We start from the raw sequence: 13,093 nt of genomic DNA, 5'->3' as shown, positions 1-13,093 counted from the left end.
CTAAAATGAATGTAACTATAGTATGTTGTGAAATTATGCAATAAATATCTAAACGTTGTGTACATGTGACCACACACACATGCGCGCGTGCGCACAAATAATTGAGCATTGGTTTGGTGCATCAGCTTAGAAGTAGGATCTCATATTCTCATAAGAAGTTGACATGGTTTTATTTTTAAAAATGAAGAAAATGTATTCACAGGGGCTGATTTACTTAGCCAAGAGTGAGCTGGAATTTAAATCCGTATCATTCTGCTTTCAAGTATGATCTTGCCAAAAAGGACAGTGCTTTACTATCTACTGATCTTCCTCTGCATGTTTTATTTTGTGTTTCCTGCTTGTGAGCTTCTTGTTATCAACGTCCTTATTGTCAATCTCTGATATGAACTTGCCCAGATTTATTTAAAATCTGAAGTCACTATCCAGTATATCATCCGGGAGGCTTTGATTCTCTCTAATCCACACGGTAAAGTGCTTTCTCCTGGTCACTCGTTACTGTGGGATGGCTTTGCTTTCCATTCGTATGTCTTAGAACTTGAACCTTTTGGGTCCTCTGGTCAGGTGACCCCCATATTCTGTTTGAGGGCTGCATTTTATTGATAACTCATTGCCGCCTACATTGGGTACATGTGGGAAGACCTCCAAGAGAACCTCTTCTCTTGTTGGTCAGACAAGTGGGCTAGAGAGTGAAGGGGTGGATACTTTCCTTTTCTTTTTCTGTCTTCTTCTTTTTTGTTTTGTTTTTGTTTTTTTTTTTTTTGTCTTCTGTTTTTTACTCTCCTAGACCCCAGACAATCCGATGGCAGAGAAGCAGTAACAAGGGTAATAATGGTGGTGTGACAGGTGCCTTAAACTCTCAGGGAGTGAAACTTTTTATTTGGCCATTGGAGCTGTGATCTCAGGTGCCTGGAACAAATCCTTTTTATTCTCTCTGTCCTCCTGAATCTTGGCCATTGACACAGACTCCGTTGTGGGAAGTGTGTAGCACGGAGAAAAAAAAACAACTAAAGCCAAATTTTCAGGGCCAAAGGCCACCAGGGAGATCAAGGAGAGGAAGGGCCCAAGACAGTCCTCTCATTAAGTTGTGTATGAATTCCAGGGCTCTCCGCCTTGAAGCTGCAAACCCGTGGATCTGAACTCAAGCAGCATACCAAGGTCTTTGAGACGAGCATTACAGGACAGACCACTACTCGAGTCCCAGACCGGCCACTGGGTGGCGTATATGTGGGACAGAGCTGAAGAACACTGCAACGGATTTGGTAACTGAACTGACATTGGAACCACAGCCCACAGAAGATGGGTTAGAAATTGGGACCTGAAACTAGCAAAGTTAACTGCCTGCTAAAATTAAAAAATCCAACATTCTCAATTTAAAAAAGATAGAGTATCATTACATGATATTCAAAATATCCAGGATACAAGCTGAATTTGCCCAGTATATGGAGAAGCAGAAATCTCAACCTGCCAAGGGAAAAATACGACCAGCAGAGGCAATGATACAGATGTTGGAATTTTCAAAGACTTTAACCATTATAATCATGACCTATAAGTAAGGGCAGGCATACTGGAAACAGATGGAAAGATAGAAAGTGTCAGCAAAGAAATGGATATTATAAAAAAGAATGAAATTGAAAATAGAGAACCAAAAGATTCAGTGGCCAGAATAAAAAAAATCTCTGGCTGGGCTCAGTGGCACAGTAGAAATATAAAAGAAAGGTGAACTTGAAGGTAGATTGACAGAAATTATCTAGTCTGAACCACAGAGAGAAAAAAAAAGATAAAAAATATTGGATAGAGTCTCAGGGCTAGTGAGACAATACCAAAATGTCTAACATCCATATTATTAGAGTCTCAGAAAAAGAGGAGAGACAATATGGTTTAGAAATAACATTTAAAAAAATTTGGTGACATATATAAACTGATAGGTTCAGGAAGCTCAGCAAGTCTGAAACTGGACGACCTTAAAGAAAACCACCTGAGGGATGCCTGGGTGGCTTAGTCGGCTAAGCCGACTAACACAGCTTAGAAGTAGGATCTCATATTCTCTCATATTCTCATAAGAAGTTGAGCTTGTGTTCATGAGTTTGAGTCCCGCGCTGGGCTCTATGCTGACAGCTCAGAGACTGGAGCCTACTTCGGATTCTGTGTCTCCCTCTCTCTCTCTGCCCCTCCCCCGCATATTCTCTCTCTCTCTCTCTCTCTCTCTCTCTCTCTCTCTCTCTGAAAAATAAATATTAAAACAAAATGAAATCCACCTGAGACACATCATAATCAAACAAAAAACCAAGACAAAGAAAATCTTTACATTATAAAGTGGAATACCTATGTAACTGTGAAGCAGTTCAGAAGTAGATTTTTAACTCTCCAGGATCCCTCATGTCTCTTTCCAATCCTACCTCTTTCTCTCCCTTGAAGGTCAACACTAATGTGACTTTTATGATAAAACTTCTTTTCTTTTTTAAAAAAATTTTTAAAATGTTTATTTATTTTTGAGACAGAGAGAGACAGAGCAGGAATGGGGGACGGTCAGAGAGAGAGGGAGACATGGAATCCGAAGCAGGCTCCAGGCTCTGAGCTGTCAGCACAGAGCCTGACGTGGGGCCTGAACTCACGGACCATGAGATCATGACCTGAGCCGAAGTCGGACGCTCAACCGACTGAGCCACCCAGGCGCCCCTTCTTTGCTTTTCTTTATACTTTTTACATTTACCACCTATGTACCCATCTCTAGATTGGCCTATTTGACATTTTAAATAAATGCAATCATACTGAATATAATCTTTTGTGTCTAAATTCTTTGGCTCACCATTGTGTTTGTGAGATTCCTGTTCTTATATCTGCCATTCACCTACTTTCATTCTGTTAGTCCATTGTATAAATATACCAACCTTTTTTTATACATTCTGTTAATTATGGACATTTGAGTTGTTAACACTTTTATGCTGTTACCAATAGGTCTCTTGACATTCTTGGTGATGTATCTTCCGGCATACGGCTACGTAACTTTCTCTTGGGTTTATACCTAGGAATAGGGCTTCTGGGTCATAGGTTGTGTGTATATTTATGTTTATCCAATGTATACTTTGGAAAACTATTATACATGGTCACCAGCAGCATATGAGAGATACTGTTCCTCCATATTGACAACAAACAGTATTGACTGTCCTTTTAATTTTAGGCACATAGGGGAAGGATTGCAGTGGTATTTTATTGTGCTTCTGTGTCCTATTTGTCAGGTGATAAAAGAGGGGAACGCTACTCCCTAAGATGTTTACTGACCACTGGATGGCTTCTTTGCAGAAGTGCTGTTCCAGTCTTATGTGGTTGCTTTTATCTTATTGATTTGTAAGAGGTCTTTATATGTTCCACATCAGTCCTAGTTCTCTGAGAAGCAGAAGCTAAGACAGAGTCGATGTGCAAGAGATTTACTGGGTGAAACACTGGTGAGGGAAAGTGGGAGGGGCCGTCCAGAATGATGCAGCTCCCGCTGCTGTGAAAGAGAGCAGAGGAAAGGAAGGAAAGAAGTTCATGGACTGCAATGTAGCTCTAAGAGACAAGACCCAAGGAGTTCTTGACTTAAGAGTAGAGATTGGAAGCTGGGGAAGGGAGTTTTGAAGAAAGTGAAGGTTTTATTAAAAATGTTTTTAATGTTTATTTTTGAGAGAGAGAGACAGAGGTTGAGCAGGGGAGGGGAAGAGAGAGAGGGAGACACAGAATCTGAAGCAGGCCCCAGGCTCTGAGCTGTCAGCACAGAGCCCAATGCGGGGCTTGAACCCACGAACCCTGAGATCATGACCTGAGCTGAAGTTGGACACTTAACCGACTGAGCCACCCAGGTGCCCCTTGTTTTATTTATTTAAAGTTTATTTATTTATTTTGAGAGAGGGAGAGAGTGTGTGTGCATGTGTGCCCCCTCCCCCACCATGAACAGGGGGAGAGAGGGAGAGATAATCCCAAGCAGCCTCCACACTGTCAGCAATGAGCTTGTTGCAGGGCTCAAACTCATGAATCACGAGATCATGACCTGAGCTGAGATCATGGGTCAGATACTTAACCCACTGAGCCACCCGGGTGCCCCAAAGGTGAAGGTTTTAAATGGTCCTTGCGGAGAATTGGAAAAATGTGTCGATTACAGAAATAGAGTAGGATCCCTGGGTGATGTTGATGAGCCTTTCGAAGGTGGTTACATGGATTTATAGTGGACTAAATTCTCCCTGTGTTGTGACTCTTGATAGAAACTTTCAGGAAACTGGTTGGGGGAAGGCTTAGAACAGGATTCATTCAGCCCTGGGCAATTGCTGAGCACATGCCAAGCAGGCAAGGGTGCTGGGAAGGTAAACGTTTACAAAATGTTATGGAGGAAAACTTGCCCCACACGTCAGTTAAGTATTCTACATGTGCATCTCTGTCAGTATTTATCAGCATTAAAAATATATAAAATGAACCCAACAGTTCCATTTATTTGATTTTGATTTGGTGATTCTATTTGTTTATGCCCCTGCTTTGTTTTGGAGGAGGCTACTGCTCCATGTAAATATAAGTTCCATGCTGCCAAGGACTGTGTCTGTCTCACTCACCAGGGTACTCCTGACATTTAGCAAAGTACTATCTGTTATTAAGTGGGCCTGGAAAAAAATCCTTATTGAATGATTGAAATGGCAGAGGTACAATTCTGATTCACGTCATTTTGGTCTTTTGGCACACCACGCAGGAGAGGAATGGATGAAGGACAGTGATACTCTTCTCTCAGCTTTAAGGGAGGAGATGAAAGGCCCCCCCTTCTGAGCACAGAAGATGCTCAGTAAATGCTGTTGATTCGTGTTGGTGTTGTTCAGCCAGCAATTTCTCTACTAAAGACCCTGACCCTCCAGTGTCAGTTCCTGAAATACCCTAACTCCCCTTTCCTCCTGACAATTTATAGTTTCTCTGTTGAGACACTAGAAGGATACTGGGCACTTGTAAGAGGCACAATAGAAGCCACTTCCTTGTGAGACCGAAATTGTAGTCAGGGGACTAATTAAATGATGGTGTCAACGTTGTTCTGATCTGTGAACGAGGCACAAACTCCAGTGAGTGATCCCCATGAGGGAGAATTAGTCTCCCCTAGAGAGGCAGAAAGCACATGGCACTGACTGTCCCTGTGCTGTCACTCCCAATTCCCTTATAAAAACCCTGTCCAGTGGAAGGAAAAAGCTTTTCTCGGAGACTGTGCTGGTGAATATCCTTAGCAGAAAGCAGAGCTAATGAACCGGTTACTCTGTCTAAAGAAGGCAGACAATGGAAAGTGGTGGTTGCATTGGAAAGGGCATAGGCTGGGGTGAGGTGTGACCTGGGTTCCAGCCACACCTCTGTCATGGGTCACCCATGTGACCTTGGCTCAATGCATCTATATCTAAGATCTCTCTGAGTCTGAAATCCACCGTCTTTAAAATAGAGAATTGGAAATGATGATTTTAAGTCCCATCAGGTTCTTAAGCAGACAAAAGGGAAATGGATGACAAAACAACTCCCAGCTTCTTGTAAATGAATGACCATCATTTGTGTTTTCACTTCGTACTATTCTAAGAAACCTTCAGGGGCGCCTGGGTGGCTCAGTTGGTTGAGTGTCTGACTTTGGCCCAGGTCATGATGTCACAGCTTGCGAGTTCAAGCCCCGCATCTGGCTCTATGCTGTCGGCTCAGAGCCCGCTTCAGATCCTCCGCCTTTCCCCCTGCCCCACCCCCCATGTCTCAAAAATAAATAAACAACAACAGAAAAAGAAACCTTCAGCTCAGATGAGTTTCGGTAATTGATAGCACCTGCTTCGTCTGTGCTTTGCCTCAATGTATAAAACATTCTAATCTCATCCAGCAGTTTAATCACATGAAACAGTGAAATTTGGGATGATACATTGGAGCTGATCTGGATGATCCTTTAAGAACTCTTCCAGATCCACCTTTCTGTGATGTTAGGAGGTAAAAACAAAGCACAACACAACACCTGGAGACCTGTTGTTGTCCTCAGATCCAGCCAATGTAAGTTTTCTGTAATCTGTTTTTGAAAACTAAAGAAAAATGCAACTCAAAACTGTGGTGGGATAATTTTACTAAAATTCTCATTACTTTCCACACAATAATTTTGTTTCTCATGGATAACTCAAACAGGAGACTTTTTTTTTCTAGCTAGCTTTTTAACAAAGAATTTATTTTGTATTCCCACAAATTGCAGAGATGAATCAGCTTAACATTTTTATTTTTGGGCTGAATTCTGTGCTATTCATACCAATTTGCATTTTCTCTATTGTGTTCTGTATGGGGATCAGTATTAGCTCATTTTTAAAATATTTACAATATTATAATTTTGAATATAATTCTATATTCAATACAACTAATTTAGTTTTGAACGTATCCACTTAGGTCCTTGGGTATTTAAGCCACATAATGAGTTTGTTGTCCATGGTGTTAATGATGGTGATTTTAGAGATGCCATTTTTGAATGTATATTGCATCCAGGCTCTGTACGAACACCCGGCGTGCCCTGTTATCATTTACTGCTCTCTGCAACCTCAAGGTATAGCAGTTCTTTTGTTTTCATTTTATTTTTATCTATTAAATTTTTAAAATGTTTATTTATTTATTTTTTTAACGTTTTATTTATTTTTGAGACAGGGAGAGACAGAGCATGAACAGGGGAGGGTCAGAGAGAGGGAGACACAGAATCTGAAACAGGCTCCAGGCTCCGAGCTGTCAGCACAGAGCCCGACGCGGGGCTCGAACTCACAGACCGCGAGCTCACGACCTGAGCCGAAGTCGGCCGCTCAACCGACTGAGTCATCCAGGCGCCCCTAAAATGTTTATTTTTAAGAGAGAGAGAGAGAGTGAGAGAGCGCCTGAGTGGAGGAGGGGCAGAGAGAGAGGGAGACAGTGAATCCAAAGCAAACTCCAGGCTCTGAGCTGTCAGCACAGAGCCTGACGCGGGCTTCGAACCCGCAAACTGTGAGATCATCACCTGAGCCGAAGTTGGACACTTAACTGACTGAGCTACCCAGGCGCTCCCATTTTCATTTTATAAATAAGAAGATTGAGGCTTTGAGAAGTTGTTCACAGAGGAAGGCAGAGGAAGGATTCACACCCAGATAAGCCTCCGTGACAGTATAGTGCGGTGAAGCCCACAGCATCTGTATAGCAAGACTGCCTGGGTGCAAGCCCCAGCTCGGCCACTTCCTAGCTGAGCATGCTTCTGTGGGTTGCTCATATGTGTTTCACTTTCTTCCTCTGCAAAAGGGGGATGAAAACAGCCGTCTACTTCAAGGGGATAATGTGAGGATTAAACGAGCTGATATACGTAAAGCACTTAGGAACGTGCTTGGCAAAAACTGCATGTGACCCAGGGATTTGCTCTTATCACCCCTGTCTGTGTTCTTGGCCATCACGTTTTACTCTGAAAAGGTCCCCATTTGACTCGTCACTTACAGAAGCAACTTTGCCTTCTTGAACTAAAACTGGGAGAGAGAAAAGGAGGGGGCAGCTTCCAGATCAACCCAGGAATCTACTCCCCAGTATTTCTTATATCTCGTATATCTGGGTGTCTCTTCCTCTGACACTTAAACGTTCTCCCTTAATTCTTATCATACTGAACATCAGGTTTCCAGCAAGTTGGAAGATTTAGCTACTTTAAGGAGGCCTATGTTTCCAGGAGAGTAATAGATTGCTGGTGGGTAGGCTTAGTGTAAGTTTTTTGTTTAAAATTTTTTATAAATGTTTATTTTTGAGAGAGAGAGAGAATAAGTGGGGGGTGAGGGGCAGAGAGAGAGGGAGACACAGAATCCGAAGCAGGCTCCAGGATCTGAGCTGTCAGCACAGAGCCCTATGCGGGGCTCAAACCCACGAACCACGAGATCATGACCTAAGGCAAAGTTGGACGCTTAACTGACTGAGCCACCCAGGTGCCCCAGGTTTTTGTTTAAAACCAGGGTAGGCATAGGCATTTTCTTACTATCACTAAGAGAAGAAAGGGTGAGTAGGAATATTCTGCCTTGTAGCTGGTTAAGAGGGAGCATCTGTTCTTCCTGCCCCTGGAGCTTCCTTTAATGAATAAGCAGATACTCATTACTTAATAGAATCTTCCACAGATGCTCAACAAACTTTTACTTTAAAGGAAGTCCTTCCTACAGATGCGGAAGGACTAGTAGCTTTTAACTAGAAGGATTGCACTGAGCCCAGGGAAAGCAAAACCAGAAGCATATAAAACGTGTAAAGCAAGGGGGCAAGAGTAATTTAAGTTTGGCCTCCTGGACATGATGCTGCCCACAGCACGGGTTCTGAGTGGGAGGGGTGAGCAGGGAAAGAACCAGGAAGCTGGGGAGGTCTTCAGCTGCAGCCAATCAGCTTGTCTCAGATTTGCTTCTGTTTTACATCGGTTTGTGTTGCCATCAGAAACACTGACAGAAAGTGTAGCAAGCTTCATTGAAAAGTTCAAGAAAAAAGACTGAATTCAAAGGATGTGGACTAAACATGCAGAGTTTTCAGGAGATCCTAAATGTTCATGGTTTTCTCAGGTGCCATTGCATCTGTGTGGAACCATCCTGAAAATTGTCAGAGGCATACTCTAGTGGAAAATCAAGGTCTGCCAAATGTTCAGTTTTAGCAGTAATGAAACTAATATTTAGTTGTTTTCACGTAAGAACTTAGAAATCTACTGCCCAGTGATGCAAAAGTCAACAATAGACATATGCTCATATTTTGTGGTTAACAAAGTGAATTGATACAAAAATATTGGAATGGAAAGAGTTAAGAGGGACAAAGGGAAGCGAGTGTGTCTGAAGAAAATCTGGCAGCACCTTCCCCCACCCTGTAATTAGTTCTCTTATGGTTGTGTTTTTCTCTTGACTTTATAGGCAATACCGTACCTGCATTCTCATTGTCCTTGGGCTATATGGAAATGCCACACAATATCACAGAGTTTTTCATGCTGGGACTCTCACAGAAGCCAGAGATACAGAGAGTCCTCTTTGTGGTTTTTTTGATCATCTATGTGGTCACCGTGTGTGACAACATGCTTATTGTGGTCACCATTACCTCCAGTCCCACCCTGGCTTCCCCCATGTATTTTTTCTTGGCCAATCTGTCCTTTATTGATACCTGTTATTCTTCCTCTATGGCCCCTAAACTCATTGCGGACTCCTTGTGTGAGGGGAGAGCCATCTCTTTTGAGGGTTGCATGGCTCAGCTCTTTGGGGCCCATTTCTTGGGAGGTGTTGAGATTATTCTGCTCACGGTCATGGCCTATGACCGCTACGTGGCCATCTGCGAGCCTCTGCACTACACGACCACCATGACCAAGCATCTCTGTGCCCTGCTGGTGGGGGTGGCTTGGCTGGGGGGCTTCCTGCATTCACTGGTTCAGCTCCTCCTGGTCCTTCAGCTGCCCTTCTGTGGGCCTAATGTGATCAATCACTTTGTCTGCGACCTGTACCCCTTGCTGGAGCTCGCCTGCACCGACACATATGTCATTGGCGTCCTGGTGGTGGCCAACAGTGGTGTGATCTGCCTGTTGAACTTCCTCATGCTGGCTGCCTCCTACATTGTCATCCTGCGTTCCTTGAGGTGCCACGGTGCCGAGGGGAGGCGCAAAGCCCTCTCCACCTGTGGGGCCCACTTCACTGTTGTTGCCCTGTTCTTTGTGCCTTGTATATTTACTTATATGCGGCCATCGTCTACTTGGTCCATGGACAAAAACATGGCAGTATTTTATGGTATTCTGACGCCTATGCTGAATCCACTCATTTACACCCTGAGAAATGAAGACGTAAAAAATGCCATGAGAAAGCTCTTCATTCAGTAAGAAACTACATGTATGTAATGAGTGGTAAAGCAGGAAGTGGAAATGACTTTATTTCTGTAAGTGTAACAAACCAAAACTCGTTCTGACTACTGAATATCACCTTATTCCGTTATGTCTATCTGTTCGTCTTCATAGGCTTTTAGGGTTTAGTCTTTTTACCTGAATTGCATAGTTTGGTTATAAAACAACGGTATAAGACGTATGTGGCATGAATCATTATTATCCCTGTTTTAGAAATGAAGAAACTTTGTCTCTTGATGTGATTGGTTAATCAAGGTTATCTGGCTGTGAAGTACCTAAGCCAATACCCCAAATCGGTTGTTTTTGGTCCATCATTCAGCCCTTTCACTAGCGATCCATGGTATATCATTCCAGTCTGTGTGATAATGGAGCTGTAGAAATGTGAGGCAAAATACAACGTAAGGCAAATAACTTCTTGCTTAGCTGTGGCTAGCAGTCTGTATGCATCCAGGCAGGCTTCTCTTCCTTCTTATCACCCTGTATGACATCCCTGGCATAGCTGCTGTTCTAGAAGACCTTTGCTTTGGAGACAGATCAACCTGAGTTTCCGTCCTATTTCCCGTGCTTACTTGTGGCACGACCTTGAGAAAGTGACTAAACATCTAGCAGCCTCTGATGCCTGTCTTTAAAATAAAGATACAGATAATACATATCTAAAGTGTTACTGTGAGAATTAAATTAGAAAATCGATGTCAAATTCAGAATCCAGTTTCTGGCACATATTCCCACAACGTTTTATTTTATATGTTCCTCAACCTTTCCCTAATCTTCCATACAGAGGCTGCCTTCCTTCACTTTTCTATCTCTACTAGGTGTGAAAATAATGCTGTGCTTAGAGTAGATGACTTTGTTTTTGGCCAGTGATTATTTTTCCTAACTCCCTGCTTCAGATTCCAAGGGATGCTGGGGTTCTGGAATCTGAAATGTACATCCGTGTTTGCTCTGTTCTTTTCCTAGTTTTATGAACTCTGACGAGACCCTTTCTCAGGCTTCATTCTTTAAGAGTGTAGGCTCTCATAATTTCCAAAAAGCTTTTGTTTCACAATATGTAATTCACCATGTTGCAACATACCCACTTTTTATGCTTGTACCAAAAAAGAAACTAGAAGTTAATATGAAAGTTTGTCTACTACAAGTATTCACAGTTAGTCTCCAAGAACTGATTCAGGAGCTCATTAGGAAATAGTTACTGCTTTACCCTCAAACCTCTATGTCTCACAAAAATAACAGTTGCCGAGTTCTTAGGGAAAATAAATGTTGCCTTCTTTCATTTTGTCGCATTCTGATAGTCTAGTTAAAAAATTAGGTATAAGGAGGGGTGCCTGGGTGGCTCAGGTCTGACTTTGGCTCAGGTCATGATTTAGTGGTTTGTGGGTTTGAGCCCCGCATTGGGTTCTGTGCTGACAGCAGAAAGCTCAGAGCCTGTTTCAGATTCTGTGTCTCCCTCTCTCTCTGCCCCTCTCCTGCTCATGCTCTGTCTCTCTCTGTCTCTCAACAATAAATAAATGTTAAAAAAAATTTAAAAAACTAGGTATAACGAGACCTTGAATTTTATACCTATTCATTTCTGCTGTTAAGATAATAAAAGTATGATTGAGCCTGTATTCCAATTAGCAAATAAATATGAAACCATGGTGAGGGTCACTAAAAACAGCCTATTGTTTTCTCGAATTTGCCACAATTTTATCTAAAGGAGACTTTCTAGAAAAGCATACTTACTTCAGTTGAAATTTGATAAGCACCTTTTAGTACAGTTACCAACTAGCATAATGAACTGATCCAAGTGCTCCCCCCACTTTTTTTAAATCCCTTGTTTTTATTGCCTGAGTCATGATTAATAATGGCCCAACCAACTTACAAGTGCTTATTTTTGAAAACATTTAAACTTGCTAGAATAAATACATGAGTAAATATCACCAGAAGTTTTCTATATGATTTCAAAATTATTACTAATCTTGTTCACAAAGGTAGCGGTGTCTCCATCTTGGAGTCTATGATAAAAACTCTTTCTCCCCAAATACATATTTATTTTAAAATTCAGAATGTAGGAAAACAAAGGTGAACAATACACACATGTGCGCACACACACGCACACACACACACACACGTGCATGTGTAAATCCACCTATAAGACATTACCCAGTGAGAGTTGCCATCAGTGTTTTGCTAGATATCCTGGTTATCAGCTTTTCCTCCTCCTCCACCTCCTCCCTCCATTCTTCTATTAACTTGGTTAAGCCTCTGCCATCCTAAAGGGTACCCTCTGGGGCTAAATGATTTCTTTGTTCACTTATAAGGCATCTTAAACAAACTTTTTGGATCCTTGGTTTCCATGAACAGGAATAAGCATTTTAATCCTCAGTGTATGCCCTTGTGAAAGTACCATGTGCGTGAAGACCACAGCACCTGACAGGTTGATAGGCGTCTAATAAATGATGGTGCCCCCGCCAACGGGCAACAGAAGAAAGGCTGGAGCTAGTATAAGCTTCCAAATTTTAAGTACTGTTGAAAATATCCATGTGGAGTCAAAACAGAACTGCATGTGAGATTTTATTCCACAGCTTATTGTTGGTACTGGCAAGCTACTTAAAAAAGTAGTATTTTGGGGTTGCCTGGGTGGCTCAGTCGGTTGAGTGCCCAACTTCGGCTCAGGTCATGATCTCAGAGTCTGTGAGTTCGAGCCCCGCATTGGGCTCTGTGCTGATGGCTCAGAGCCTGGAGCCTGCTTCCGATTCTGTGTCTCCCTCGCTCTCTGCCCCTTCCCTGCTCATGCTCTGTCTCTCTCTGTCTCAAAAATAAATAAAAACATTAAGAAAAAAAAAAGTAGTATTTTGGGGCCTTTGGGTGGCTCAGTTGGTTGAGCATTCACTCTTGATTTTGGCTCCAACCCATTGTTTCCTAATTCATGAAACAGGGAAATCAGGTCATGATCTCATGGTTTGTGAGTTCAAGCCCTGCCACGGAGCCTGCTTGGGATTCTCTTTACTCTCTCTCTCTCTCTCAAAATAAACAAAATAAAAATAATCATAATAAAAAGTGAAAAGTAACAGGTAAAATTAATTAAAAAATAGTTTTTCACCTCTTGAACTTTCTTCTCTCAGTGAAGTTTTTCTTTTTTAATAGATGACAGCAGGATGAGTACATATTCATATCAAACATATTTACTATTTTTTATTTATTAGAGGAAAGTACTACTATATAAGCCACAAGCCACTCCTTTGTGTACAGACTATTGCAGATGGAGGAAAA

At 42.1% G+C, this 13,093-nt stretch overlaps 1 protein-coding gene and 1 long non-coding RNA gene across 2 annotated transcripts in view; both read left to right on the top strand.

The window, feature by feature from the left end:
- The window catches only part of LOC128311774 (uncharacterized), a 112,978-nt gene that overhangs the window by 33,352 nt on the left and 66,533 nt on the right, over positions 1-13,093 (top strand). The gene's annotated exons all lie outside the window — the stretch shown is intronic.
- Positions 6,414-11,883, top strand: LOC106976556 (olfactory receptor 4C3). Its single transcript, XM_053203166.1, has one exon. The coding sequence runs from the start codon at positions 8,915-8,917 to the stop codon at positions 9,821-9,823; it is 909 nt and encodes a 302-aa protein (XP_053059141.1). The 5' UTR covers positions 6,414-8,914; the 3' UTR covers positions 9,824-11,883.

This window comes from Acinonyx jubatus, chromosome D1 (assembly GCF_027475565.1).
Source record: "Acinonyx jubatus isolate Ajub_Pintada_27869175 chromosome D1, VMU_Ajub_asm_v1.0, whole genome shotgun sequence".
Taxonomy (NCBI): Eukaryota; Metazoa; Chordata; class Mammalia; order Carnivora; family Felidae; genus Acinonyx; species Acinonyx jubatus.
Note: the sequence above shows the minus strand (reverse complement) of the source record. Positions and strands in the feature narration are given on the sequence as shown.

What these genes read in the sequence shown, in the direction of transcription:
- LOC106976556 (XM_053203166.1), top strand. Translation starts at nt 8,915, where the DNA reads ATGGAAATGCCACACAATATCACAGAGTTTTTCATGCTGGGACTCTCA.